The sequence below is a fragment of the Lissotriton vulgaris genome, chromosome 5 (assembly GCF_964263255.1).
Source record: "Lissotriton vulgaris chromosome 5, aLisVul1.2, whole genome shotgun sequence".
NCBI classification, from domain to species: Eukaryota; Metazoa; Chordata; class Amphibia; order Caudata; family Salamandridae; genus Lissotriton; species Lissotriton vulgaris.
Window position 1 is genome coordinate 1,958,372,777 of NC_141693.1, and position 27,386 is coordinate 1,958,400,162.

A 27,386-nucleotide genomic window follows, 5' to 3' on the forward strand; every position below is an offset into this window, starting at 1 on the left:
TACAGATTTTGTACCCTGTGCTGTCTCAAGAGACTCAACCTCGCCTTTGAGTTTTAAAGAGGAGGAAGTAGTTCTGGCCATTAAGGCTATGTCCAGTAATAAGGCCCCAGATCCAGACGGTGTTCCTGCGGATTTATATAAAATGCATCCCATTTTCTGGGCACAAGTTCTGACTAAAATCTTTAATACTGCAGCAAAGGGGAACCATCCACCTTCCTGGGCCACATCTATTATAGTACCCGATGTTACAGACCAATCTCTTTTATTGATTCGGCTGTAAAGGTCTTGGGGAGGGTGGTCTTAGGTAAACTGATGGGATGGTTAGACGAGAATAATGTAATATAAAATTTTCAATACGGTTTCAGAAGTGGCAGGGGGACTCAAGACCAGTGCCTTAATTTATCACTGTTAATTGGTAAATACACCTTAGCCAAAGGGGGAATACTCCAGCTGGCGTTTATGGATTTATCGTCAGCTTTTGACTTGGTAAACAGGTAAAAGCTCTGGATAGTCCTTTTCGAGATGGGGATGGAAAAGAGTTTCGTTCACTTTTTAGCTGACCTGCATCAGAACCTTTCTGCATGATGGGAATTGCACTAGGCACTTTAGTTCTGGTTGTGGAGTCCGACTAGGCTGTATTTTAGCTCCATTACTTTTTACTCTTTATATTAATAATTTAGGTAAGTTTTTAGATGTAGCCAGCTTAGATGTCCCTAAAATCGGTCAGGAGGGTTGCCCTGTGCTTCTGTATGCCGACGACGCTCTCTTGTTAGCTGCTTGAGGGATTTGGAAATGTTATGAAATCATTAGATTTAAAGGTAAACATAGCCAAATCACATGTGATGAGTATAGGCCGCCAGAGTAAACAAAATTGTAGGGTTTTTTACTGTGAAGGCTCCGAAGTTACAAGGGTAACTTCTTTTATGTACTTGAGGGTTCTTTTCGATGAGAACGGCACATGAGCTGCTCAACACAAGATTAAGGTTAATGGTATGGCTAGGGCAATTGCGGCCGTAAATGGGTTTTCAAAACGGTTGGGGACCAAACCTCTAGAGGCAATGCTGAACATCTATAAATCCAAATGTATTGCAATTGCCACGTATGGCTCCTCGATTTGGGGGTATAGACCCATGGAGGGGATACAGTTAGAGGAGAATACATTTCTACGGGGAATATTATTGGTCCCCCAGTCAACACCCACTTATGCTGTCCATCAGGAATTGGGGATGGGCTATATAACAGACACACTTAGGCTGGCTCCAGTTAGTTTTTGTCTTGAATTATGGCTTAATCCTGAATTAGATCTTAACCATAGACTGATCAGGGATTGTCTCATTTTGGATCATATACATAAGATTAGGTGGCTTGTTTATGTAAAGGAAACACTGGCAACAGTTGGTCGACAGGACCTCTTTGAAGACCCCGAGAAAATTACAAGAACGGATCTCAGCTGGGTAAAAAAACAGCTTTTAAATTTATGGGCAGTACAACGGGAAGAATTGAAGTTGACAAAAGTAACGGTAAAAGCACATTACCTTTTAAAAACTTCGTCCACGTTGGAACCCTACCTGAAAATTGTCACTAGGCCTTTTCACCGTATACTTTTAACACGTTTCCGTTTTAATTTAATTCACCTTTCTCTAGGAAGTTCTAAGGGGTGGTGTAGACTGAAAGAGTTAGGGCCATGTGCCTGTGATAACTTTTCAGTTCAGGATACAATGCACCTAATAATGTTTTGTGATCTGTATAGTGTGATCAGAAAGAGGTTTCTATTCCCATTACTAAAAAGAAAGGGTTTTATTCAAGTAAAGCCAGCCTTATTGTATTTACAGCTACTAAATGATCCCAATGAGATTTTCTATATAGCCAGTTTCCTTATGGCAGCTGTTAGGCTGAGGAATAGCCGTGAGGATAGCCCATAATTAACGAGGTTTTAGATCATTTGCTTTTGTCTTTTTAAACTATTTTTATGGTCGATACTTTTTTAAGAAGTTCATATCAAATTTCTTGGATGCACTGTCACTTTTGTCCTGGAACGCACTTTACTTGACCAGTACTGTATTGTGCCTTTTGCACATAGACTGTTGTTGCCGGATTACATTACACTGTTGACACTGTATTTTGTATTTTTGCACTTATATGTTTGTATCCTTGTGTCTGTACTTTTATGGTTTTAACTTAACCAAATAAAGTGGTTTGATGATGATGATGATGACTGAGACCTGAACCCCTGCCTGCCTGCTGAGAGGGGAGGAGTGACTTGCCCACAGCAGCTGTCGTCCACAGGAGGAGAAGCCCAGACACTGAGTCTGGAGAGAAGAGCAACCCAAGAGAAGTGGCATGCTGGTGGAGTGTGCCCATAGTGGACAGAGTGTGCCCAAGAGTCTCCAGCCTTTCTGAATACCCAAGATAAACAAATGTGAAACTGCAATTTGCCAGTGTATCTGCACCAGTGACCACCATAGATGAAGACCAGAGGGCCTGCACTCACCCTGCCATTGCTGCACCCTGAGGACCCTGCATTACACACCAGAAGCAGGTAATCATCCGATCAAAGTGCCTTCCCCAGTGTCTCTGCTGCTTACATTGACCCCCTGCAGAGAGGAGGCAGGGCCACCTGAATGAGCCCCTGCGAATGCAAGGACTCTATTAGAGTGGTTCTAAATTGCACATCCATGCTTGAAGGCCTCAAGAGCACTTCATCTCAGGTAACACCAACGCCTGAACCAAACACCTACTGAGAATTTGACTAATACATTTAGGCAGTTTCACCATAGGGACCCTACACCTGTTCTTAAAGTTTTTGTACGCCCTTACAGGAATCCCCATAGCATCCAGAGAATACCTTTCCTGTTGCCCTGCATGCTCCCTTTCTATAGTATTGAGTTGTGGTGTGATTAAAGTGCATTTGTGTTTTTGAATGAAAATGCACTGTCTGTGCTTTCACTTTGGATCTCCATAGTGGGGGACACAAGAGGCAAGGGACCCCAACCACCACTGCTGTGGACCAATAGCTGGTGCCTGCCACGTGACCCCTTGAGCTGGGTTAAATAAAACATTTTGCTTAATCAATTAGGGGTTCTCAATCTATTCAACCAGGGGAGCATGTACTTGTGTCTACGTCTGACTACATGTTTTCATGTGTGAGTGTCCATATGTCTTTGTACATCTGACTCTATGTGCCTGTGGTTATGCGCATGTTCAAACGAAAGTGTCCTTAATATGTTAAATTTTGCTTTGTGTTTCTGCACGTTTATGTTACAGTGTATATGTATGTGAATACTATTATTTTGAATTCATGTTTCTCTATAAGATTGTCTTCACCTTTTTGTGTTTATATGTCTTTGCTATTAACTTTTTAAATGTTATTTTCACAAGTCAACCGATATTAAACTTAACATTTTCAATAAACATTTAGCACTGCTTCATGGTAACAAAATAAACATAACATAAATACATAATGGGCATCATGTAATGTGTTCCTCGATAGTTAAACTCATATGGATTCTTCTGTTGAATTCCAAGGAAGAACTGACAAACTGGATAAGCGCTGTAGTACCAACATTTTATTGCTCACAAACCATGCTAAGTTTGCCACATAAGAGAGATGGCCAGCAACATGTTTCAACCCCTTCAGGGCTTGGTCTGGACTGTTGTCCTAAGTGTCAGTAGCTTCTCCTGCTAACACCTCCAGGTTCCTCACATCATAATCTACTTTCTATAGCTATTGCAGTCAATTTATACTTAATGTTCACATGTTAGTTTCTTGTTTAGCATCTTAAAGCTATCCTGAACCCAATAATAGTTACAAATTATAAATAAGCAACATGTATGCTGAAGCGATAGTGACATCCTAAACAAACCCCTCCCATGGGTACCACTGACAGAATATTGGCAAAATAAATATTGTGTAAACAGAATTTTGTGTCACAGATTTCAAGAAGGTAAGTGCAAATAGGTAATTATAGATTTAGGATTCTTCACTCCACATCTATTTTCCTTAAAGATATATATACCATCAAGATATATATACCAAAATAGTCTTGCCAGAGTCCAGAAGTACACCGCTCTTCTTCAGGGTAACCAACCCTGATTACGAAACCATCTCCCCGCATGTTGTTACAACGTGGTCGTTACAACGACCGCATTGTAACAACATGCATGGTGACGGTTTCGTAATCAGGGTTCTTTACCCTCAAGGGATATGCCTCTTTTTTCTGCAGCCCGTCACCCGGCATGTTGTTACAACGCGGTCATTACCACTATTTCAGCATCCAGTGCCCCCTCTCCGCAAGTCTTTGTTACGATTTGCGGGGTAATGGTATACGTTGTTACAACGCGGTCGTTACAACGACTGCATGGTAACAACACACACCATTACTTCGCAAGTCGTAACAACAACTTGCGGAGGGGGAGAAGGTGTTGGATTTAAAATCCAACACCTTCCCTACTGTCTGCACAGACTGGAGTTGGAATAGTAAATTATACTATTCGAACATTCATCGCCCCCTCCGCAAGGCGTTGTTAAGACTTGCAGGGTAATGGTATGCGTTGTTACAACGCAGTTGTGGTAACATCCGCGTTGTAACAACATGCGGGGTGACAGGCTGCAGAAAAAAGAGGCATATTCTTCTTGAGGCTTAAGGTCGTGAACAGCCTTTGTTATCTACGGTTAATTGTGTCATTAAACTTCTTCTGTAGTCAATAGTTTTTTTGTCTAGAGTTCATATTTTTCAAAGTCTTCTTAAAATACCCTGGTCCTCTGTGTGAGGAGGGATGTATGACATGACAACGCGGGCTTTTACCCCGCGCTGCCATTACGACGCTGCTTTTACAACGCAAGTTGTTACAACGACTTGCGCTGTAGGCGCTGGATAGTGGAATAGTTTAATTTTCTATTCCAACTCCAGCCCACGTTACAGTAGGGAAGATGTTGGAATAGAAAATTAAACTATTTCTTTTCTAACAGCGCCCTCCAGCGCAAGACGTTGTAACGACTTGCGTTGTAAAAGCAGCGTCGTACTGGCAGCACGAGGTAAAGCCCGCGTTGTCATGGTTGCTTACCGTGAGGAGGCAAGCTGCCCCCTGGACCCACCCACTCCAGAGCTACACTTGCTAGGCCTGACCCAAGGAACCATAAAATCTGTAAGAAAAGATAAACAGGGCTCAGAGCCCTGTTACTTTGTTTTGTCTACTCCTTCTCCTACAGGAGGCTGGTGATGGTCTAACGATGAGACCATTGATCAATCGTGGAATGTCATCAGGAGTGAAAGGGTTCATGATGGGACTTTCCCTGCCCTTCACATTTGGTGAATCAGCATCCCTTCTTCGTGCTGCTCTCTGGAGACTGCTGGTTCCCATCCAGGAAAGCAAATGCCCAAGCAAATGTGTCAAAGCCGGAAAAGGAGCATTTGAGATTCGGGTTCTCAGGGTGCTGTACAGTTGGATACCCATGTATTTGTATCTGTGGTATTTGTGTTTAGATCTGGAGAAAGGAGAAAAGAATTGGATGGTGTTAAGCCAAAGGAAACATGTTTTAGGCATCTGATCACATAGGGTAGTTTGCAGACTAGAGCAGCTATGGAAGTTTGTTGAATGACCTCCTTCCAAACACTGCCTTCACTTTGAAATCTGTTACTATTTCCATTTAAATAGCCACACTAAGTCTCACCTTTTTGAAAATGTAGCTGCTTTGTATTATCCTTTCTTCTTCTGAGAGTTTATTGGGTTATGTTTTTAATGTATTTACAGTTTACATGGCTCCTCTCACCCCCATCTTCAGAACCTATGGACTCAACATTGTGTCATACTCAGACGACACCGAACTCATCCTCTCTCTATCCAACGAACCCAACACCGCCAGACACAACTTTCAAGAAGGCATGGAAGCTGTCGCCAAATGGATGAAAAACAGCTGCCTACAACTAAACCCCAACAAAACGGAAGTACTCATCATGGGCCCAAACCCCGATGCCTGGAACGACACCTGGTGGAAGCCCGCCCACCCCCACGGACCACGCACGCAACCTGGGAATCATCCTGGACTCAAAGCACAAAATGGACTGCCAGATCAACTCTGTCTCGTCCTCCTGCTTCCACACCCTCCGCCTCCTACGTAAGACCTTCAAATGGATCCCCCTCAAACACAGAAAGACCGTCACTCATGCCATGGTCACCAGCAGGCTCGACTACGGCAATGCACTCAACAAAAACCTCACTGCAAGCTACAGAACATCCACAACGCCACCACAAGACTGGTCCTCAACCTGCCAAGATACTGCCACACCTCCCAGCACCTGCCCACACCCCACTGGTTCCCCATCGAAGCTAGAATCACCTTTAAGATGCTAACCCATGCTCACAAGGCCCTCCACGACACCGGACCAGCATACCTGAACAGCCGACTCAAATTCTACGCACCCCAAAGGACCCTACAATCAGCCCAACTCTCCTATGCCGTGGCCCCCCACACCAGAAAGACCTGATCGGGAGGCCGATCCTCCTTCTGCGTGGCCAGAGCCTGGAACGACCTTCCGCCCCACCTCAGACAGATAACATCGCTCCCTATCTTCGCAAGAAACCTCAAAACCTGCCTCTTCGACAGACACCCTCCTTGATGGACTGGAACCTGAGACCCCCCATCCCCATCCCCCAGCTCCTTGAGACCCTTACGGGTGAGTAGTCATGCTTAACAAACACCTGATTGATTTAATTTTTACCAGTCAAAGCTTTTTTTATTTTATTTAAGCCATTTGAAGGGGGTGTCAGGGAAGGTAGCTGGGCTACAAGAATCAGCATGATGGAGGTGATATGGTTCGTCACACAATCAATCAATCAGGAGTTATAAAGCAAGACAAATCACCCGCAAGGGTATCAAGGCACTGGAGATGCTAACTGCTTCACGTAGAAAGCAGTAAAGAAAGAGTCAAAAGCAAAAGAAAGCACTCTGAAAAACAGGGAAGGAAGGTGAAAACAGTAAAACATTTAGGTAAGAGAAAGCACTCAGAGACACAGGAGTAAAGGAAGGAGAAAGCAGTAAAAAATGAGGCAAAAGCATGAGAAAGCATTCAGCAAAATTAGGAGAAAGAAGAGCGGTGCAACAGCACCGGAGAGCTTGGCCTGGTGCATGCTCAATGGGTTCAGGCAGCGGCCTCCATTAAGTAGGTCCTGGGAGGAGGGAGATGCGCTGGGAGGCAGTGGACAGAGCTAGGTGGGAATACAGGCATCAGGCGGGAACAGCAAATGAGTAAAAAACAGGGAGAAGCAGTGAAAAAACTATGGAAAGCAGGAAAAAGCACTCAGGCAAATGGGGGTGGGGAAGAAGAAAGCAGTAAAAAATGAGGCAAAAGTAGTAAAAGCACTCAATAAAATGGGGAAGTAAGAAGAAAGCAGTAAAAATTAGGGAAAATCAGGAGAAAGTACTCAGAAAAATGGGAGAAAGGAAGGAGAAAGCAGTAACAAAACAAGACAAATACAAGATAAGTACTCAGAAAAACAGGAGAAAATGAAGGAGAAAGCAGTAAAATAATAGGGAAAAGCAGGAGAAAGCACTCAGAAAAATGGGGGAAAGGAAAGAGAAAGCAGTAAAAAAATAAGGCAAAAGCAGGAGAAAACAACCAGAAAAACATGGGCAAAGGAAGGAGAAAGCAGTAAAAAAAATTGGGGGAAGCAGGAGAAAACATTCAGAAAAACAGGGAGGAAGCAGAGCGGTTCAAGCAGCACAATAGAGCTGGACCTGCTCGCTGGACATGTGTGTGTCCATGTATGCATGACTGTACATAGGGCTGTAAATAGTCTGGTTGTGAATGTTCTAGATTTGTGGAGTTTCCACATCTGAGAAAGATATGGTTGGGAAGAAGATGGGATGAAGGGTGACCTGAGTCACGATGGAATGAAACGGATGGTGAGGCTGAGAATAATCTAGAATTGAAGTGGCCTGAAGGAGGAAAATACAGGCAATAGTTAATTTCTTTACAAGAATGGAGCACACTCACAAAAACGTTAAGTACAAATAGGCACAGCTGTTTGATTCATGTGGTACTCCCAAGGACCAATTTACTTTGTCCTCAGCAGTAGCTACAGCTGGCCAACCTAGCTCAGCCACATGCACTCTGTTTAAAAGGATACTGCTTTTCTGCCCATAAGGATATGGCCATGTCTGAACTGGGGTAGCTGAGTGAGCTAAAGAATGGTGATGGATTACACCTAGATCAGTTGACTGGGGGTGAGTGTTTGATTTGCTCAAACGCTCCGTCCATCATCCCCTTTTGTATCGCTTTGTTCGCCCTAAGTTGGCAGGGTATGCTCAGACGTGAGTCCCTTGCTCACTAGGCCACTGGATTCAAGACAGCCTGACTGATGAGGATTATGAATCCGAAACCGGTCTCAGGATGCTTGTTTCCGGTCCAGGGAAGACATGACTTGGCAGTTCCGGCTGGACTGTTCCCAGGAGGCCCAGGGTCAGACTAATTTGCATATGGCCATGTCTGAACTGGGGTGGCTGAGTGAGCTAAAGAATGGTGATGGATTAAACCCAGATCAGTTGACTGAGGGTGAGTGTTTGATTTGCTCAAACACTCCGTCCATCATCCCCTTTTGTATCGCTTTGTTTGCCCTAAGTTGGCAGGGTATGCTCAGACGTGAGTCCCTTGCTCACTTGGCCACTGGATTCAAGACAGCCTGGCTGATGAGGATTATGAATCCAAAACCGGTCCCAGGATGCTAGTTTCCGGTCCAGGGAAGTCATGACTTGTCAGTTTGGGCTGGACTGTTCCCATGAGGCACAGGGTCAGACTGATTTGCATATGGCCATGTCTGAACTGGGTTGGCTGAGTGAGCTAAAAAATGGTGATGGATTAAACCCAAACCAGTTGACTGGGGGTGAGTGTTTGATTTGCTCAAACGCTCCGTCCATCATCCCCTTTTGTATCGCTTTGTTTGCCCTAAGTTGGCAGGGTATGCTCAGACGTGAGTCCCTTGCTCACTTGGCCACTGGATTCAATACAGCCTGGCTGATGAGGATTATGAATCTGAAACCAGTCCCAGGATGCTTGTTTCCGGTCCAGGAAAGACATGACTTGGCAGTTCGGGCTGGACTGTTCCCATGAGGCACAGGGTCAGACTGATTTGCATATGGCCATGTCTGAACTGGGGTGGCTGAGAGAGCTAAAGAATGGTGATGTATTAAACCCAGATCAGTTGACTGGGGGTGAGTTTTTGATTAGCTCAAACGCTCCGTCCATCATCCCCTTTTGCATCGCTTTGTTCGCCCTAAGTTGGCAGTGTGAGAAGTTGGCCTGGTATATAATGCTCACTAATTCTAGTGATCACTTTGTACCATGCCAAGCAACCCTTATGATATTGGTTGTAAGTCAACCTTATAGACCAGTTATCCTAGTGGTAACGTGGACAAAGCAGTATTAGGCTAAACTCTGAAAGGCATGTGAAGCCAGGTGTATTACCATACACAACCCCCTTGAATACCAAATGAAAGGACACCACACAGATATATATTGAAAATATATATTGATTTATTAACTAAAAGTATCCCCTGGACTCTTTATGAGCACAGAAGCACAAGCGTTAAACACAAGACAGTTTAAAATACACAAAAGTTGCACAATATGGATGAGCCCTAGGGGCCACCTAAACCATATACTAAGAAAGTGGTATAAGAGATACCAATCTGAAAGGAAACAGGCCTAGGGCCTTGGGAATCGCTGGAGCTGTTCGGGACTAGCAGTGACTAAGTCGGGAAAGGCCCGCGGGACTCGGGTGCAGTGTTTAAAGTGCACGCACTCACCAATGCAAAGTCTATGGTGCGTAAAAAGTACAAAGTTAGTTAGTTCGGAACCTTCTGAGTGACCTAGAACGCTGAGACTTGAGACACAGGCCCTAGAGATGTGTACCAGTGTAGGAACACCGGCGGAGCTGAGTTACCTCACCCACAGGAAGCGGGTGCATAGGGTCGAAGTAGTGTCGGGTTTCGTCACGCTGGTCGATGGTGCTTGGAGCTGAAGATGCTGCAGGCGGCTCGATGTGAAGAGTTTCGGTGGATCCAAGGGTGGATCTGAAGATGTGAAGACCTGAAAGCAGAGGGGACAATGTTCAAAGTCACTAGCCAGTGACTACCGTGGAACCACATTGGAACCAGGCGAAGTCGAGTGCAAACAGGCGTTGAGGTGTAGCTTCTCTCTACAGCCACGTGGACACCGGGGGTCGAGGACGTCCAGGAGTCGGTCACGAGCTGTCCCACGCAGGCTTCTCGCTGTTGGCGGTGTGGGCAACTTGATCAAAGCAAACAAGCCGTGGCTAATGCAAGCCACGCAGGAGTCAAAAAAGGCTTAACACTCGGACCAGCAAGGTCAGAACGGGTGCTCCTTTTTACAGGAGCTAGGGCAAGTCTGGAGCAACCAGACCCGTAGTGTAGTTCTTCGGTTTCGTCGCCAAGATGGCCGCTGACCACGTGGCTAGTGGCCGGGATGGCGCGTCGAGTGGCACAATGCAAAAGGGCGGAACCTGCTGACGGTCGCACGCGCTACGGACTGAATTCCATGATTATCGATGGAGTCCCCACTGGAATTATGATGGTCTACATTTCTCCCCCATAATACTGGCGCCCTCTGACTGGTGGGTGTGAGAAGTTGGCCTGGTATATAATGCTCACTAATTCTTAGTGATCACTTTGTACCATGCCAAGCAACCCTTATGATGATGGTTGTAATTCAACCTTGTAGACCAGTTATCCTAGTGGTAACGTGGACAAAGCAGTCTTAGGCTAAACTCTGAAAGGCATGTGAAGCCAGCTGTATTACCATACACAACCCCCTTGAATACCAAATGAAAGGGACACCACACAGATATATATTGAAAATATATATTGATTTATTAACTATAAAATCCCCTGGACTCTTTATGAGCACAGAAGCACAGCGTTAAATCACAAGACAGTTTAAAATACACAAAAGTTGCACAATATGGATGAGCCCTAGGGGCCACCTAAACCATATACTAAGAAAGTGGTATAAGAGATACCAAGAGGAAAGGGAACAGGCCTAGGGCCTTGGGAATCGCTGGAGCTATTCGAGACTAGCAAGGATTAAGTCGGAAAAGGCCCACGGGACTCGGGTGCAGTGTTCAAAGTGCACGCACTTTCCAATGCAAAGTCTATGGTGCGTAAAAAGTACAAAGTTAGAAAGTTAGGAACCTTCCGAGTGACCTACGGAGCTGAAACTTAAGACACAGGCCCTTGAGATGTGTACCAGTGCAGGAGCACTGGCGGAGCTGAGTTACCTCACCCACAGGAAGCGGGTGCACAGGGTCGAAGTAGTGTCGGGTTTCGTCACACTGGTCGATGATGCTTGGAGCTGAAGATGCTGCAGGCGGCTCGATGTGAAGAGTTCCGGTGGATCCAAGGGTGGATCTAAAGATGTGAAGACCTGAAAGCAGAGCGGACAGTGTTCAAAGTCACTAGCCAGTGACTACCGTGGAACCAGATTGGAACCAGGCGATGTCGGGTGCAAACAGGCGTTGTCGGGTAGCTTCTTTCTGCAGCCACGTGGATACCCGGGGTCGAGGACGTCCAGGAGTCGGTCACGAGCTGTCCCACGTAGGTTTCTCGCTGTTGGCGGTGTCGGCGACCTGATCGGAGCAAACAGGCCTTGGCAAATGCAAGCCACGCAGAAGTTGAAAGATGCTTATCACTCGGACCAGCAAGGTCAGAGCGGGTGCTCCTTTTTACAGTAGCTTGGTTAGGTCTAGAGCAACCAGACCTGCTGTGTAAATCGTCGGTTTCGTTGCCAAGATGGCCGCTGACCACGTGGCTAGTGGCCGGGATGGCGCGTCGAGTGGCACAATGCAAAAGGGCCCCACGCAGATCGTGGAGATGCTGGAGGGCTGATCTTCGGTGCAAGGGCTGCTCGGTGGTGGGGGTTCACAATCCCCAAAGCACAACGTCGAGGATGCCTCAGAAGCTGCGCAGTCAGCTTTTCGAGTGTCTTCCAAGAGGTCTGGTCCCACGTCACTCGGTGCCTCCACGGGTCCCTTCTTTCCAGGGACTGTGGATCGGGCTCGGAGAGGTCTGGGAGTCTGGTTCTTGTTGGGCTCTGGGCTCGGGCTCCGGCGGGAGGCGGCGGCAAAGCAGACGTCGAGTTGCTGGTTGGTACCTGTGTTCACAGGGTGGCCACTCCTAGGCCACAAGGGAGATTCTCTTCAGTCTTCAGTGCAGCAGAATGTCGAAGTCCAGTCTTCTTCTTCGTGTAAAGTTGATTCAGGATGATCTGCTGTGCAATCACACTGCTCCCCCTCTTATTCCTAATCTGAGGGGTGGATCACCTACTAGGTCCCTCTTCTGGGTGGAACCAGGAAGGGGGGCGGTTACACCCCCTTTACTTTGTCCAGTTCCGCGCCAAGCCTGGGTCTGGAAAGTCCCAGGACCGGTTTGGACTGGCCTATGCACGGGGACTACTTGTGTGCCCCGGGCATGTCTGATTCTATTCAGCCCTGTCCTACCCAATACACAAAACCCTGTCTGGGGTGGTGCTCGCACCTCCCAAGGCAGGAAACCCTTTGTCCAGGCCACCATCTGCCGAGTTTCGGTCAGCAGCAGGAGGCCAGACTCGTGTCTGTGGTGGCAGCATCCATTTTGTGATGCTGAGGCTCTGTTTAACTTTAACCGGGGTTAAGGCTACACACATGTCGTGTCCCTCTAGAAGGGTGGAATGCTATCCCCGTCGCCAGAACTAGTGAGGGGATAGTATTCCAATTCGTATGACACCTTACTCGACATGTTTTGATAAAGCCAAACCAAAGATAGCATTTAACCGCGAGGATTATAATGCACTTAAGAGTATATGGTATGGCAATATCCCGGAACAGCTTAGGGAGTGGTTCCCGACAGATGCAGACAGGCTCAGCTCATGTTAGAGCACCATCTCATATATTTCCAAGCACTCTGCCTCCAGGATTGATGAGGCCTTCCATAGGAGTGGCTGATAGGAACATATGTGTCCAGTTTAGGGTTAGGCACAGACATACTGTACCTAAGTAAGAGGTGATTACACCAACTTACCCCAGCTGAGTGATCAGCCAGTTGTGTCAAATATGGAGGCCAGGCCAGGGGTGGCACAATACATGCTGCAGCCCCTGGTAGGCCTTGGATACACCCATGCCCTGGGTACCTAGGGTACACTACTGCAGGGGCTCATAAGGTGAACCAGTTCCAATTCGTAATGCACCTAAAGTGCATTGTCAGTAATTTAGAGAGAGAACAGCAGGCTGTGGGTCTGATTAGCAGGCCCACAGCCACATTAAGTCAGAAACCAGTGAAGCAAAAAGCAAAAATTTGGGGTGACCATAGGATAGCAGACCCTACTCTCCTACATAACCCCCCCCCCAAACGCAGGGACATTAGACTAACCTTGACCAGTTGTGTCTTCATGTTCTAAGTGGAAGTACCTGGAGAGACCATCTGCGTTGCCATGGTCAGTCCCTGGGCGGTGCTCCACTGTAAAGTCCATCCCCTGTAGGGAAATGGACCACCTGAGTAGTTTGGGGTTTTCACCCTTCATCTGATTAAGCCATAAGAGGGGCTTATGGTCAGTCTGAATCTTGAAGTGAGTACCAAACAAGTATGGCCTCAACTTCTTCAGGGCCCACACCACAGCAAAGGCCTCCCTCTCTATAGCTGACCAACGTTTCTCTCTGGGGGTCAGCCTTCTGCTAATGAAAGCAATGGACTGGTCCTGGCCATCTACATTAAGCTGTGAAAGCACTGCTCCCACTCCCAACTCAGAAGCATCTGTTTGGACAATGAACTCTCTTGAGTAGTCAGGACTCTTCAGGATAGGTGCAGAGCACATGGCCTTCTTCAGGTCATCAAATGCCTTTTGACAGATTTCTGTCCACTGAACCTTTTTGGGCATCTTCTTAGATGTCAGATCATTAAGAGGGGTCACAATGGACCCATAGTTCTTAACAAACTTCCTGTAGTACCCAGTCAGGCCCAAGAAAGCTCTGACCTGAGTCTGGGTAGTTGGAGGGGACCAGTCCTTGATGGTCTGGATCTTACTCTCCAGTGGTTGAACTTGGCCTCCACCTACAAGGTGGCCCAGGTATACAACCTTGCTCTGCCCTATCTGGCACTTTGTTGCCTTGATAGTGAGGCCTGCCTTCTGCAGAGCCTCAAGTACTTCCTTCAGGTGGACCAGGTGATCCTCCCAGGTGGAGCTAAAGACAGCAATATCATCCAGATAAGCTGCACAAAAGTCATCCAACCCAGTGAGGACTTGATTCACCAACCTTTGGAAGGTGGCAGGTGCATTTTTCAAACCAAATGGCATCACCACAAACTGATAATGCCCACTAGGGGTAGAAAATGCTGTTTTGGCTTTAGACTCCTCAGCTAACCTGATTTGCCAATAGCCAGCTGTCAAGTCAAATGTGCTCAAATATTTGGCAGAAGCCAACTTGTCAATGAGCTCATCTGCCCTTGGAATAGGGTGTGCATCTGTCCTGGTGACAGCATTGAGTCCTCTGTAATCCACACAGAACCTCATCTCTCTCTTGCCATCTTTGGTGTGAGGTTTGGGGACCAGAACCACTGGGCTAGCCCAAGGTCTCTCTGAAGGCTCAATGACACCTAATTCCAGCATCTTTTGCACCTCAGTCTTTATACAGTCCCTGACGTGGTCAGGTTGCCTGTAAATCTTGCTCTTTACAGGAAGACTGTCACCAGTGTCCACCACATGTGTACACCAGTTAGTCTGACTGGGTGTCAATGAGAACATATGCCTGTATGCCTGTAGAACTTGTCTGCAGTCATGTTGCTGATGTTCAGTGAGGCTGCCACCTAAGGCCACACCATCAACTGAGCCATCCTCAGGGTTCTGAGTGAGCAGGTCTGGGAGAGGGTCACTCTCTTCCTCCTGTCCCTCATCTGTAGCCATGAGCAAGCCCATGTCTGCCCTGCTGACATATGCCTTCAATCTGTTTACATGGAGCACCCTGTGGGGGCTCCGGGGAGTTCCTAGGTCCACCAAGTAGGTAACCTCTCCCTTCTTCTCCAGAATTGTATGGGGTCCAGACCATTTGTCTTGGAGTGCTGCTGGGGCCACTGGCTCCAACACCCATACCTTCTGTCCAGGCTGAAATTCAACAAGGACAGCCTTTTGGTCATGCCAAGCTTTCTGTAATTCTTGGCTAGCCTCAAGGTTTTTGGATGCCTTTTCCATGTACTCTGCCATCCTGGAGCGGAGACCAAGTACATAGTCCACTATGTCTTGCTTAGGCTTTTTGAGAGGTAACTCCCATCCTTCCTTCACCAGACACAGGGGTCCTCTTACAGGGTGCCCAAACAACAATTCAAAGGGGCTGAAGCCAACCCCCTTTTGAGGGACCTCTCTGTAAGCAAACAAAAGTCAGAGCAGTAGGATGTCCCATCTTCGCCTGAGCTTTTCAGGTAATCCTTTAATCATGCCCTTTAGGGTCTTGTTAAATCTCTCAACAAGCCCATTGCATTGTGGGTGATAAGGAGTGGTGAACTTGTAGTTGACACCACATTCCTTCCACATAGCTGTCAAATATCCTGACATGAAGTTGGCACCTCTATCGGATATTACCTACTTAGGTAACCCCACTCTGGAGAAAACTCCAAGTAAGGCCCTGGCCACAACAGGAGCTGTTGTGGTCCTAAGTGGAATTGCCTCTGGGTACCTGGTGGCATGATCCACTACCACCAGTATGAATCTGTGCCCAGATGCTGTAGGGGGATCCATTGGACCAACAATATCAATCCCCACTCTTTCAAAGGGAACACCCACCACAGGTAGTGGTATCAGGGGGGCCTTTGTTGTTCCACCTGCTTTACCACTGGCTTGGCAGGTTTCACAGGAGCGACAAAACTCCTTGGTATCTTCAGACATGTGAGGCCAGTGAAAGTGAGGGACAAGCCTGTCCCAGGTCTTGTTCTGGCCTAAGTGTCCTGCTAAAGGAATATCATGGGCCAAGGTGAGAAGGAAACCCCTAAATTGCAGAGGTATAACCAACCTCCTGGTTGCACCAGGCTTGGGGTCTCTACCCTCTGTGTAAAGGAGTCCTTCATCCCAATAAACTTTATGGGCACCTTGAGCATTTCCAGCAGCCTCAGCAGCAGCCTGCTGTCTGAGGGATTCAAGAGAAGGGCAGGTTAACTGAGCCTGCCCCAAGTCTGCCCTAGAAGGTCCCCCTGTCCCCAGAAACTCAACCTGATCAGGTTCAAGTTCTTCAGAGACAGTTCCTTCAGGGGTCTCAAGATCAGTTTCCTGTGAAGCCTGATCCTCACTTGTAGGCAGTTGGGAAGGCACAGCCTTAACCCTCCTGTTCTTCTTCTTGGAAGGTGCTTGGTCCATTGTTCCAGGATCCAAGACCTGAGGTTCAGAGAGGCACTTTTTGGCCTGTGACCTGGTCACAGCAAGGACATGTGATGATATCCCTAACATCTCTGCATGAGTCCTGTACTCAACTTCTGACCATAGAGAGTTCTCCAGGTCATTGCCCAACAAACATTCTACTGGGAGATCAGCACTAACCACAACTCTTTTTAGGCCAGTTACCCCTCCCCAGGAAAAGTTAACAAGTGCCACACTATGTGTAGTAGTGACATTGCTGGCATTGGTCACCAGGTAATCATCACCTGGCATGTATTGTCCAGGGTCCACAAAGTTAGGTGTCACCATAGTGACACTGGCACATGTGTCCCTGTAAGCTTGAGCCACTTTATTGTTGATCAAAGGCGTCTGTCTGTATTTGCCCAGGTTACTGGGACTTATGTCAGGGGTCAAATCTATGTCCCCCTCACAAATCAGAACAGCCTGAGTAAGGGTTCTGACTAAGTCAGAATCTCCTTCAGTTCCCAAAGTGATACCCACTAATCCCTTGGTTTGAGGACCAGCACTGCTAGCTGTACTAGTGGGTGCAGTTGCCTTAGGGGCTGCAGTGCTGGGGGCTCCACCCTTTTTACACTCACTTGTCCAGTGAGAGGTGTTCTTACAAGTTTTACACCAGGGTTTCTTCTGACCTTCTTTCTTCTTCTGCTTGGAAGTTTGGGACCCACCCTCTGTCTCAGTTTGGGGCCCTGTTGAAGACTTCTGGTCTTTAGATTTCTGCTCCCCACCCTTCTGGTCTGTTTTCTTCTGGTCACCACCCTGGTTCTGGTTCTGGTTCTTTTGCTTAACTCTGGTTCTTACCCATTTATCTGCCCTCTTTCCCAATTCTTGGGGAGAGGTCAAATCTGAGTCAACCAAATGTTGATGCAACTGCTGGTTCTGACAATTATTTAAAATTTGTTCTCTCATCAGCAAATTGTACAATCCTTCATAGTCTGTAACCTTGCTTCCCAGCAACCATCCCTCCAGAGCCTTAGTGGCACACTCAACAAATTCAGACCAGTCCTGAGTCTGTGTCTTCTGGGTATCTCTGAACATTAACCTGTACTGTTCAGTGGTGAAGCCTAACCCATCAATCAGAGCACTCTTCAGGACCAGGTAGTTTCTAGAATCCCCATCACTAACTGTGAGGAGTCTGTCTCGGCCTCTACCTTCAAAGGAGAGCCACAAGATTGCTGCCCACTGCTCCTGAGGGATCTGCTGTACTCTGCAGGTTCTCTCCATTGCTGTAATCCATTTATGGATATCATCCCCAGCTTTGTAGGGGGGCACAATCTTACTCAGGTTTCTGTTATCAAAAGACCTGTCTTTATCCTTGTGGATATTGCTGCCACCAGTGGATCCTAATCCACTCTCTCTAGGCTGTGTTGCTCTAGCAAGTTTCTCCTTGGCCAGGGCAACCTCTAACTCTTGCCTCTGGATCCTAAGCTCAGCCTCTCTCATCTTGGCCTCATGTTCCCTTCTCTGAGGGCTAGTCATCTCCTTTCTGGAGTGACCATGAGAACCTCTAGAAGCATGGGAGTTGTCAGAGTCACCTGAGTGAGTCCTTCTCCTCCTAGGCTTCTGGTTAAGTCCACCTGGGGGTCTGAATAGGTTGTTACCAGATTCATTCCCAAGTAGGCTTAAGTTAGCCTGGTTCAGTCTACTGACCAGCACCTGACTATTTCTGTCATCATCTGACTCACTGCTTTCCACCTCTTCCTCTTCTTCCTCTTCCTCTTCCTCCTCATCTACTTGAGGAGCTCCAGTGGTGGAGGCTTCCTCATCTACTAGGATGATAGGACCAGGGGTGTCTACAGTGTCATCCTCTGAAGGATGGCCTCCTTCAACATTCCCTGTGGGGTCTGCCTTAGAGGTCTTTAGAGTCTCAGACTGATCCAAGATCTCTCTAAGGTGGTCTGTGGTAGGGGAAGGCCCTGTCCTCAGACCCCTTAAGACACAAAGCTGTCTTAATTCCTTAAAGGAAAAAATAGCAAATTTGGATGGTGCCCTTGGAGGGTCACTCTCAACAGGGATGTTCCCAGTGGAACCCTCTGCTCCAGACATTGCTCTAGTGTGGGTGGATGTGTTGCAATCTACCTACACTGGTGTTTACCTACTAAACCTATCTAGTAGTTGTAGCTAGGGTGTGCTACTCCCTTTGCTCTACAACAACTAAGTTCAGTAGAACTTAAGTATACTAGTCTTGTTTTATATGTACCTAGCAGGTACCTGTATGATCTTTCAAATGATAATCTCAAAGATTGTAATGGTAAAACAACAGCAAGCTCAGATCCCAATCCGCTGCTCACCAGTGTGAGAAGTTGGCCTGGTATATAATGCTCACTAATTCTTAGTGATCACTTTGTACCATGCCAAGCAACCCTTATGATGATGGTTGTAATTCAACCTTGTAGACCAGTTATCCTAGTGGTAACGTGGACAAAGCAGTCTTAGGCTAAACTCTGAAAGGCATGTGAAGCCAGCTGTATTACCATACACAACCCCCTTGAATACCAAATGAAAGGGACACCACACAGATATATATTGAAAATATATATTGATTTATTAACTATAAAATCCCCTGGACTCTTTATGAGCACAGAAGCACAAGCGTTAAATCACAAGACAGTTTAAAATACACAAAAGTTGCACAATATGTATGAGCCCTAGGGGCCACCTAAACCATATACTAAGAAAGTGGTATAAGAGATACCAATAGGAAAGGGAACAGGCCTAGGGCCTTGGGAATCGCTGGAGCTATTCGAGACTAGCAAGGAATAAGTCGGAAAAGGCCCACGGGACTCGGGTGCAGTGTTCAAAGTGCACGCACTTTCCAATGCAAAGTCTATGGTGCGTAAAAAGTACAAAGTTAGAAAGTTAGGAACCTTCCGAGTGACCTACGGAGCTGAAACTTAAGACACAGGCCCTTGAGATGTGTACCAGTGCAGGAGCACCGGCGGAGCTGAGTTACCTCACCCACAGGAAGCGGGTGCACAGGGTCGAAGTAGTGTCGGGTTTCGTCACACTGGTCGATGGTGCTTGGAGCTGAAGATGCTGCAGGCGGCTCGATGTGAAGAGTTCCGGTGGATCCAAGGGTGGATCTGAAGATGTGAAGACCTGAAAGCAGAGGGGACAGTGTTCAAAGTCACTAGCCAGTGACTACCGTGGAACCAGATTGGAACCAGGCGATGTCGGGTGCAAACAGGCGTTGTCGGGTAGCTTCTTTCTGCAGCCACGTGGATACCCAGGGTCGAGGACGTCCAGGAGTCGGTCACGAGCTGTCCCACGTAGGCTTCTCGCTGTTGGCAGTGTCAGCGACCTGATTGGAGCAAACAGGCCTTGGCAAATGCAAGCCACGCAGAAGTTGAAAGATGCTTATCACTCGGACCAGCAAGGTCAGAGCGGGTGCTCCTTTTTACAGGAGCTTGGTTAGGTCTGGAGCAACCAGACCTGCTGTGTAAATCGTCGGTTTCATCGCCAAGATGGCCGCTGACCACGTGGCTAGTGGCCGGGATGGCGCGTCGAGTGGCACAATGCAAAAGGGCCCCACGCAGATTGTGGAGATGCTGGAGGGCTGATCTTCGGTGCAAGGGCTGCTCGGTGGTGGGGGTTCTCAATCCCCAAAGCACATTGTCAAGGATGCCTCAGAAGCTGCGCAGTCAGCCCTTCGAGTGTCTTCCAAGAGGTCCGGTCCCACGTCACTCGGTGCCTCCACGGGTCCCTTCTTTGCAGGGACTGTGGATCGGGCTCGGAGAGGTCTGGGAGTCTGGTTCTTGTCGGGCTCTGGGCTCGGGCTCCGGCGGGAGGCGGCGGCAAAGCAGACGTCGAGTTGCTGGTTGGTACCTGTGTTCACAGGGTGGCCACTCCTAGGCCACAAGGGATATTCTCTTCAGTCTTCTGTGCAGCAGAATGTCGAAGTCCAGTCTTCTTCTTCGTGTAAAGTTGATTCAGGATGATCTGCTGTGCAATGGCACTGCTCCCACTCTTATTCCCAATCTGAAGGGTGGATCACCTACTAGGCCCCTCCTCTGGGAGGAACCAGGAAGGGGGGCGGTTACACCCCCTTTCCTTTGTCCAGTTCCGCGCCAAGCCTGGGTCTGGAAAGTCCCAGGACCGGTTTGGACTGGCCTATGCATGGGGACACCTTGTGTGCCCCGGGCATGTCTGATTCTATTCAGCCCTGTCCTACCCAATACACAAAACCCTGTCTGGGGTGGTGCTCGCACCACCCAAGGCAGGAAACCCTTTGTCCAGGCCACCATCTGCCGAGTTTCGGTCAGCAGCAGGAGGCCAGACTCGTGTCTGTGGTGGCAGCATCCATTTTGTGATGCTGAGGCTCTGTTTAACTTTAACCGGGGTTAAGGCTACACACATGCCGTGTCCCTCTAGAAGGGTGGAATGCTATCCCCGTCGCCAGAACTGGCGATTGGATAGTATTCCAATTCGTATGACACCTTACTCGACATGTTTTGATAAAGCCAAACCAAAGATAGCATTTAACCGCGAGGATTATAATGCACTTAAGAGTATATGGTATGGCAATATCCCGGAACAGCTTAGGGAGTGGTTCCTGACAGCTGCAGACAGGCTCAGCTCATGCTAGAGCACCATCTCATATATATCCAAGCACTCTGCCTCCAGGATTGATGAGGCCTTCCATAGGAGTGGCTGATAGGAACATATGTGTCCAGTTTAAGGTTAGGCACAGACATACTGTACCTAAGTAAGAGGTGATTACACCAACTTACCCCAGCTGAGTGATCAGCCAGTTGTGTCAAATATGGAGGCCAGGCCAGGGGTGGCACAATACATGCTGCAGCCCCTGGTAGGCCTTGGATACACCCATGCCCTGGGTACCTAGGGTACACTACTACAGGGGCTCATAAGGTGAACCAGTTCCAATTCGTAATGCACCTAAATTGCATTGGCAGTAATTTAGAGAGAGAACAGCAGGCTGTGGGTCTGATTAACAGGCCCACAGCCACATTAAGTCAGAAACCAGTGAAGCAAAAAGCAAAAATTTGGGGTGACCATAGGATAGCAGACCCTACTCTCCTACAGTGGGAACATACACTCCTATACAGTATTTTCGAGTGGGCAATATCACGTCACTTATTATCGTTACCTTCTAACCTGGGATATTTTATCGACTGTGAACACAAAGACCATCACCAGAATACATACCCGGTATCCATAAGTCAGTCGGAGGACACATTTACAGATTACACCTCAGACTACAGAACTCGATCGTGCTTCATCCGCCAGAAGTTTAAGACATTGGTGCATGAATACAGACTTCCTGAAGAAGGCTTACGCCGAAACGCGTTGAAATGGAAATGCACTTCTGTATTTTTTTATATTAATTGATACAATTGTTTATTATCTCACAGTTTTTACATGTATTGTCATTTTTATATGTAGTAAATTATAATTATAATGAATTAAGATAAATAATTTCCACAAAAAAAGATGTCATGAAAATAAAATATCATAATAGATTAGCACAATCAATGTGTGTTTCTAGTCATTAGTTTGTTAGTTTTCTCTCTCCTTTTGTAACAGGCACATAACCCGGTGCAAATTTGCTCCCCTCTTACCCCAAACAATGCAAAAGGGCCCCATGCAGATCGTGGAGATGCTGGGGGGCTGATCTTCGGTGCAAGAGCTGCTCGGTGGTGGGGGTTCACAGTCCCCAAAGCACAACATCGAGGGTGCCTCTGGTGCTGCGCTGTCAGCTCTTCGGGTGTCTTCCAAGAAGTCCGGTCCCAAGTCTCTCGGTGCCTCCACGGGTCCCTTCTTTGCAGGGACTGTGGATCGGGCTGTGAGAAGTCTGGGAGTCTGGGTCTTGTCAGGCTCTGGGCTCGGGCTCCGACGGGAGGCGGCGGCAAAGCAGACGTCGATTCGCTGGTTGGTGCCTGTGTTCACAGGGTGGCAACTCCTAGGCCACAAGGGAGATTCTCTTCAGTCTTCTGTGCAGCAGAATGTCGAAGTCCAGTCGTCTTCTTCATGTAAAGTTGATTTCAGGATGATCTGCTGTGCAATCACACTGCTCCCCCTCTTATTCCTAATCTGAGGGGTGGATCACCTACTAGGTCCCTCTTCTGGGTGGAACCAGGAAGGGGGGCGGTTACACCCCCTTTCTTTTGTCCAGCTCCTCGCCAGGCCTGGGTCTGGAAAGTCCCAGGACTGGTTTGGACTGGCTTATGCACGGGGACACCTTGTGTGCCCCGAGCATGTCTCAATCTATTCAGCCCTGTCCTACCCAATACAAAAAACCCTGTCTGGGGTGGTGCTCGCACCTCCCAAGGCAGGAAACCCTTTGTCCAAGCCTCCCTCGCTGGAAGGACTTCCAGCAGCAGGAGGTCAGACTTGTGTCTGTGGTGGCAGCATCCATTTTGTGATGCTGAGGCTCTGGTTAACTTTAACCGGGGTTAAGGCTACACACATGTCGTGTCCCTCTAGAAGAGTGGAATGCTATCCCCGTCGACATAACTGTCGAGGGGATAGTATTCAAATTCGTATGGCATCTTACTCAACATGTTTTGATAAAGCCAAACCAAAGATAGCAAATAACCGTGAGGATTATAATGCACTTAAGAGTATATGGTATGGCAATATCCCGGAACAGCTTAGGGAGTGGTTCCCAACAGCTGCAGACAGGCTCAGCTCATGCTAGAGCACCATCTCACATATGTCCAAGCACTCTGCCTCCAGGATGGATGAGGCCTTCCACAGGAGTGGCTGATAGGAACATATGTGTCCAGTTAAGGTTAGATATAGGGATACTATATCTAAGTAAGAGGTGATTACACCAACTTACCCCAGCTGAGTGATCAGCCAGTTGTGTTAAATATGGAGGCCAGGGGTGGCACAATACATACTGCAGCCCCTGGTAGGCCTTGGAAACAGCTATGCCCTGGGTACCTAGGGTACACTGTTACAGGGGCCAATAAGGTGAACCAGTTCCAATTGTGTATGCACCTAAGGTACATGGAGTCCATTTTAAGGAGAGAGCAATCAGCCTGGGGCCCTGAATACCAGGATCCCAGGCCAACTAAGTCAAAAACCAGCTAAACACCAGGCAACAATTTTGGGGGTAACCATAGTCAGATATCCACCTTCCTACAGGCAGGGTATGCTCAGACATGAGTGCCTTGCTCACTTGGCCACTGGATTAAAGACAGCCTGGCTGATGAGGATTATGAATCCGAAATCGGTCCCAGGATGCTTGTTTCCGATCCAGGGAAGACATGACTTGGCAGTTCGGGCTGGACTGTTCCCATGAGGCACAGGGTCAGACTGATTTGCATATGGCCATGTCTGAACTGGGGTGGCTGAGTGAGCTAAAGAATGGTGATGAATTAAACCCAGATCAGTTGACTGGGGGTGAGTGTTTGATTTTCTCAAACGCTCCGTCCATCATCCCCTTTTGTATCGCTTTGTTCCCCCTAACTTGGCAGGGTATGCTCAGACGTGAGTCCCTTGCTCACTAGGCCACTGGATTCAAGATAGGCTGACTGATGAGGATTATGAATACGAAAACGGTCCCAGGATGCTTGTTTCCGGTCCAGGGAAGACATGACTTGGCAGTTCGGGCTGGACTGTTCCCATGAGGCACAGGGTCAGACTGATTTGCATATGGCCATTGGCCATGTCTGAACTTGGGTGGCTGAGTGAGCTAAAGAATGGTGATGGATTAAACCCAGATCAGTTGACTGAGGGTGAGTGTTTGATTTGCTCAAACACTCCGTCCATCATCCCCTTTTGTATCGCTTTGTTCGCCCTAAGTTGGCAGGGTATGCTCAGACGTGAGTCCCTTGCTCACTTGGCCACTGGATTCAAGACAGCCTGGCTGATGAGGATTATGAATCCAAAACCGGTCCCAGGATGCTTGTTTCCGGTCAAGGGAAGTCATGACTTGGCAGTTTGAGCTGGACTGTTCCCATGAGGCACAGGGTCAGACTGATTTGCATATGGCCATGTCTGAACTGGGGTGGCTGAGTGAGCTAAAGAATGGTGATGGATTAAACCCAAAACAGTTGACTGGGGGTGAGTGTTTGATTTGCTCAAACGCTCCGTCCATCATCCCCTTTTGTATCGCTTTGTTTGCCCTAAGTTGGCAGGGTATGCTCAGACGTGAGTCCCTTGCTCACTTGGCCACTGGATTCAAGACAGCCTGGCTGATGAGGATTATGAATCCAAAACCAGTCCCAGGATGCTTGTTTCCGGTCCAGGGAAGACATGACTTGGCAGTTCGGGCTGGACTGTTCCCATGAGGCATAGGGTCAGACTGATTTGCATATGGCCATGTCTGAACTGGGGTGGCTGAGTGAGCTAAAGAATGGTGATGGATTAAACCCACATCAGTTGACTGGGGGTGAGTGTTTGATTTGCTCAAACGCTCCGTCCATCATCCCCTTTTGTATCGCTTTGTTCGCCCTAAGTTAGCAGGGTATGCTCAGATGTGAGTCCTTTGCTCATTTGGCCACTGGATTCAAGACAGCCTGGCTGATGAGGATTATGAATCCGAAACCGGCCCCAGGATGCTTGTTTCCGGTCCAGGGAAGACATGACTTGGCAGTTCGGGCTGGACTGCTCCCATGAGGCACAGGGTCAGACTGATTTGCATATGGCCATGTCTGAACTGGGGTGACTGAGTGAGCTAAAGAATGGTGATGGATTAAACCCAGATCAGTTGACTGGGGGTGAGTGTTTGATTTGCTCAAACGTCCGTCCATCATCCCCTTTTGTATCGCTTTGTTCGCCCTGGCAGGGTATGCTCAGACGTGAGTCCCTTGCTCACTTGGCCACTGGATTCAAGACAGCCTGGCTGATGAGTATTATGAATCCAAAACTGTTCCCAGGAGGCTTGTTTCCAGTCCAGGGAAGACATGACTTGGCAGTTCGGGCTGGACTGTTCCCATGAGGCGCAGGGTCAGACTGATTTACATATGGCCTTGTCTGAACTAGGGTGGCTGAGTGAGCTAAAGAATGGTGATGGATTAAACCCAGATCAGTTGACTGGGTGTGAGTGTTTGATTTGCATAAACGCTCCGTCCATCATCCCCTTTTGTATTGCTTTGTTCGCCCTAAGTTGCCAGGGTATGCTCAGATGTGAGTCCCTTGCTCACTTGGCCACTGGATTCAAGACAGCCTGGCTGATGAAGATTATGAATCTCAAACCGGTCCCAGGATGCTTGTTTCCGGTCCATGGAAGACATGACTTGGCAATTTGGGCTGGACTGTTCCCGTGAGGCACAGGGTCAGACTGATTTGCATATGGCCATGTCTGAACTGGGGTGGCTGAGTGAGCTAAAGAATGGTGATGGATAAAACCCAGATCAGTTGACTGGGGGTGAGTGTTTGATTTGCTCAAACGCTCCGTCCATCATCCCCTTTTGTATCGCTTTGTTTGCCCTAAGTTGGCAGGGTATGCTCAGACGTGAGTCCCTTGCTCACTTGGCCACTGGATTCAAGACAGCCTGGCTGATGAGGATTATGAATCCAAAACCGGTCCCACGATGCTTGTTTCCGGTCCAGGGAAGAGATGACTTGGCAGTTCGGGCTGGACTGTTCCCATGAGGCACAGGGTCAGACTGATTTGCATATGGCCATGTCTGAACTGGGGTGGCTGAATGAGCTAAAGAATGGTGATGGATTAAACCCAAATCAGTTGACTGGGGGTGAGTGTTTGATTTGGTCAAACGCTCCGTCCATCATCCCCTTTTGTATCGCATAAGGATATAACTATCACTATAGTCAGAACGTTGTGTGTGTGTGTCCCGTGCAGTGCTTTAAAGATACTGAACTTGGAATGAAAGATTTATTTGCTCTACTTTCTTCCAAACACCTACGTCTAAACACTTACCTCTGAAACACCACCTGATTTTCGATTGCATGTTTTCCTAGCAGCCTCTACTGCAGAAAGCATTTAAAATACTATTATGCCTGCTGGGGATCTCGAAGCCACCAGATGCCACTCTGTTCTGTCAAAGATAGTCAATTGAAGTTGGCTTTGATGCGTTGCCTGTGTAACTCTAGTGGGTCCCCCAGGAGGTTTTATCATCTCTTTTCTTGTTCAACATCTGCATGGGGGCAGTTTGGCAGTGCAAGATGGCAGCCACTTCCCAGTAGCGTTCCCACAACCACATTGCCATTCGACCTAATCCGGGCACTGTATTGACCCATCTGACCTCCCCTGGGTGTGTGGTGCCCCCCTGCAACTGTAGAGTGGATTTGAGGTGTCGGCGGGGGGGATGCTTCAGCTCCGCCTCAGCTGCAGACCCTAGATGGCCTTGAAGATAAGCCGGGCTGGGTGGGCCTGAATGCGGCGGTGGAGGTGGTGGTGACCCCCCTTCATGTCCCTGGTGCAGCAGCAGTTAACCCCCCTTCCTGTTGTGGGGTGCAGAGGGGCACAGAGGACCAGAGGTGCTGTGAGGGCCTGGAAGTGATCCTGGCGGAGGAGTCTCTCCCCTAGAGAGGTGCAACTTCGGCCCAGTGCCTTGTGGGTGAGGGATAGTCTGGAGAGTGGGCATGGGATGTGGGGAGGGGGCAGGTGAGCCTTCCCTGTTCTCGGATTGGGCTTTCCTCCCTAAATACCCTTTTCCATCGGTAGTTGGGAGTCATGTGCCTCGTGTCTAATCAATAATTGGTTACTTTTTCTTGTTTCTTCGACTAACTGGTAGAAATAGACCGGTGGGCACACCACCCCTTAAAACAAACTGGATCAAAGAGCGGCTTTCCGACGGGGAGGGTTCCCCCCAATATTTGGGTGTGGTAGGGCCCACCGGGAGGGGTGTATCAAGCATACGCACTTGAAGGATCCCACTGGTGGCCGGGGCACTGGCACCCAGCTGGTTCCTTGGCTGCTTGTGCTGCCCCCCCAAATGTGGGCATCGGGCCTGGTGGACTGGTTGCCAATGCCAGACCCTCTGTGGGAGCACTGCTTTCTGCCATGGTGAAGGATAAGCCACAGCCACAACA

At 48.2% G+C, this 27,386-nt stretch overlaps 1 protein-coding gene across 1 annotated transcript in view; it reads right to left on the reverse strand.

Annotated features, from left to right (window-relative positions):
- Positions 1-3,544: 3,544 nt before the first annotated feature.
- The window catches only part of LOC147717869 (uncharacterized), a 238,819-nt gene continuing 214,977 nt past the window's right edge, over positions 3,545-27,386 (reverse strand). The window contains exon 12 of the mRNA XM_086920577.1: positions 3,545-5,485. Coding sequence (XP_086776703.1) covers positions 5,427-5,485 — 59 coding nt within the window. The 3' untranslated portion in view covers positions 3,545-5,426. The remainder of the gene's footprint in view (positions 5,486-27,386) is intronic.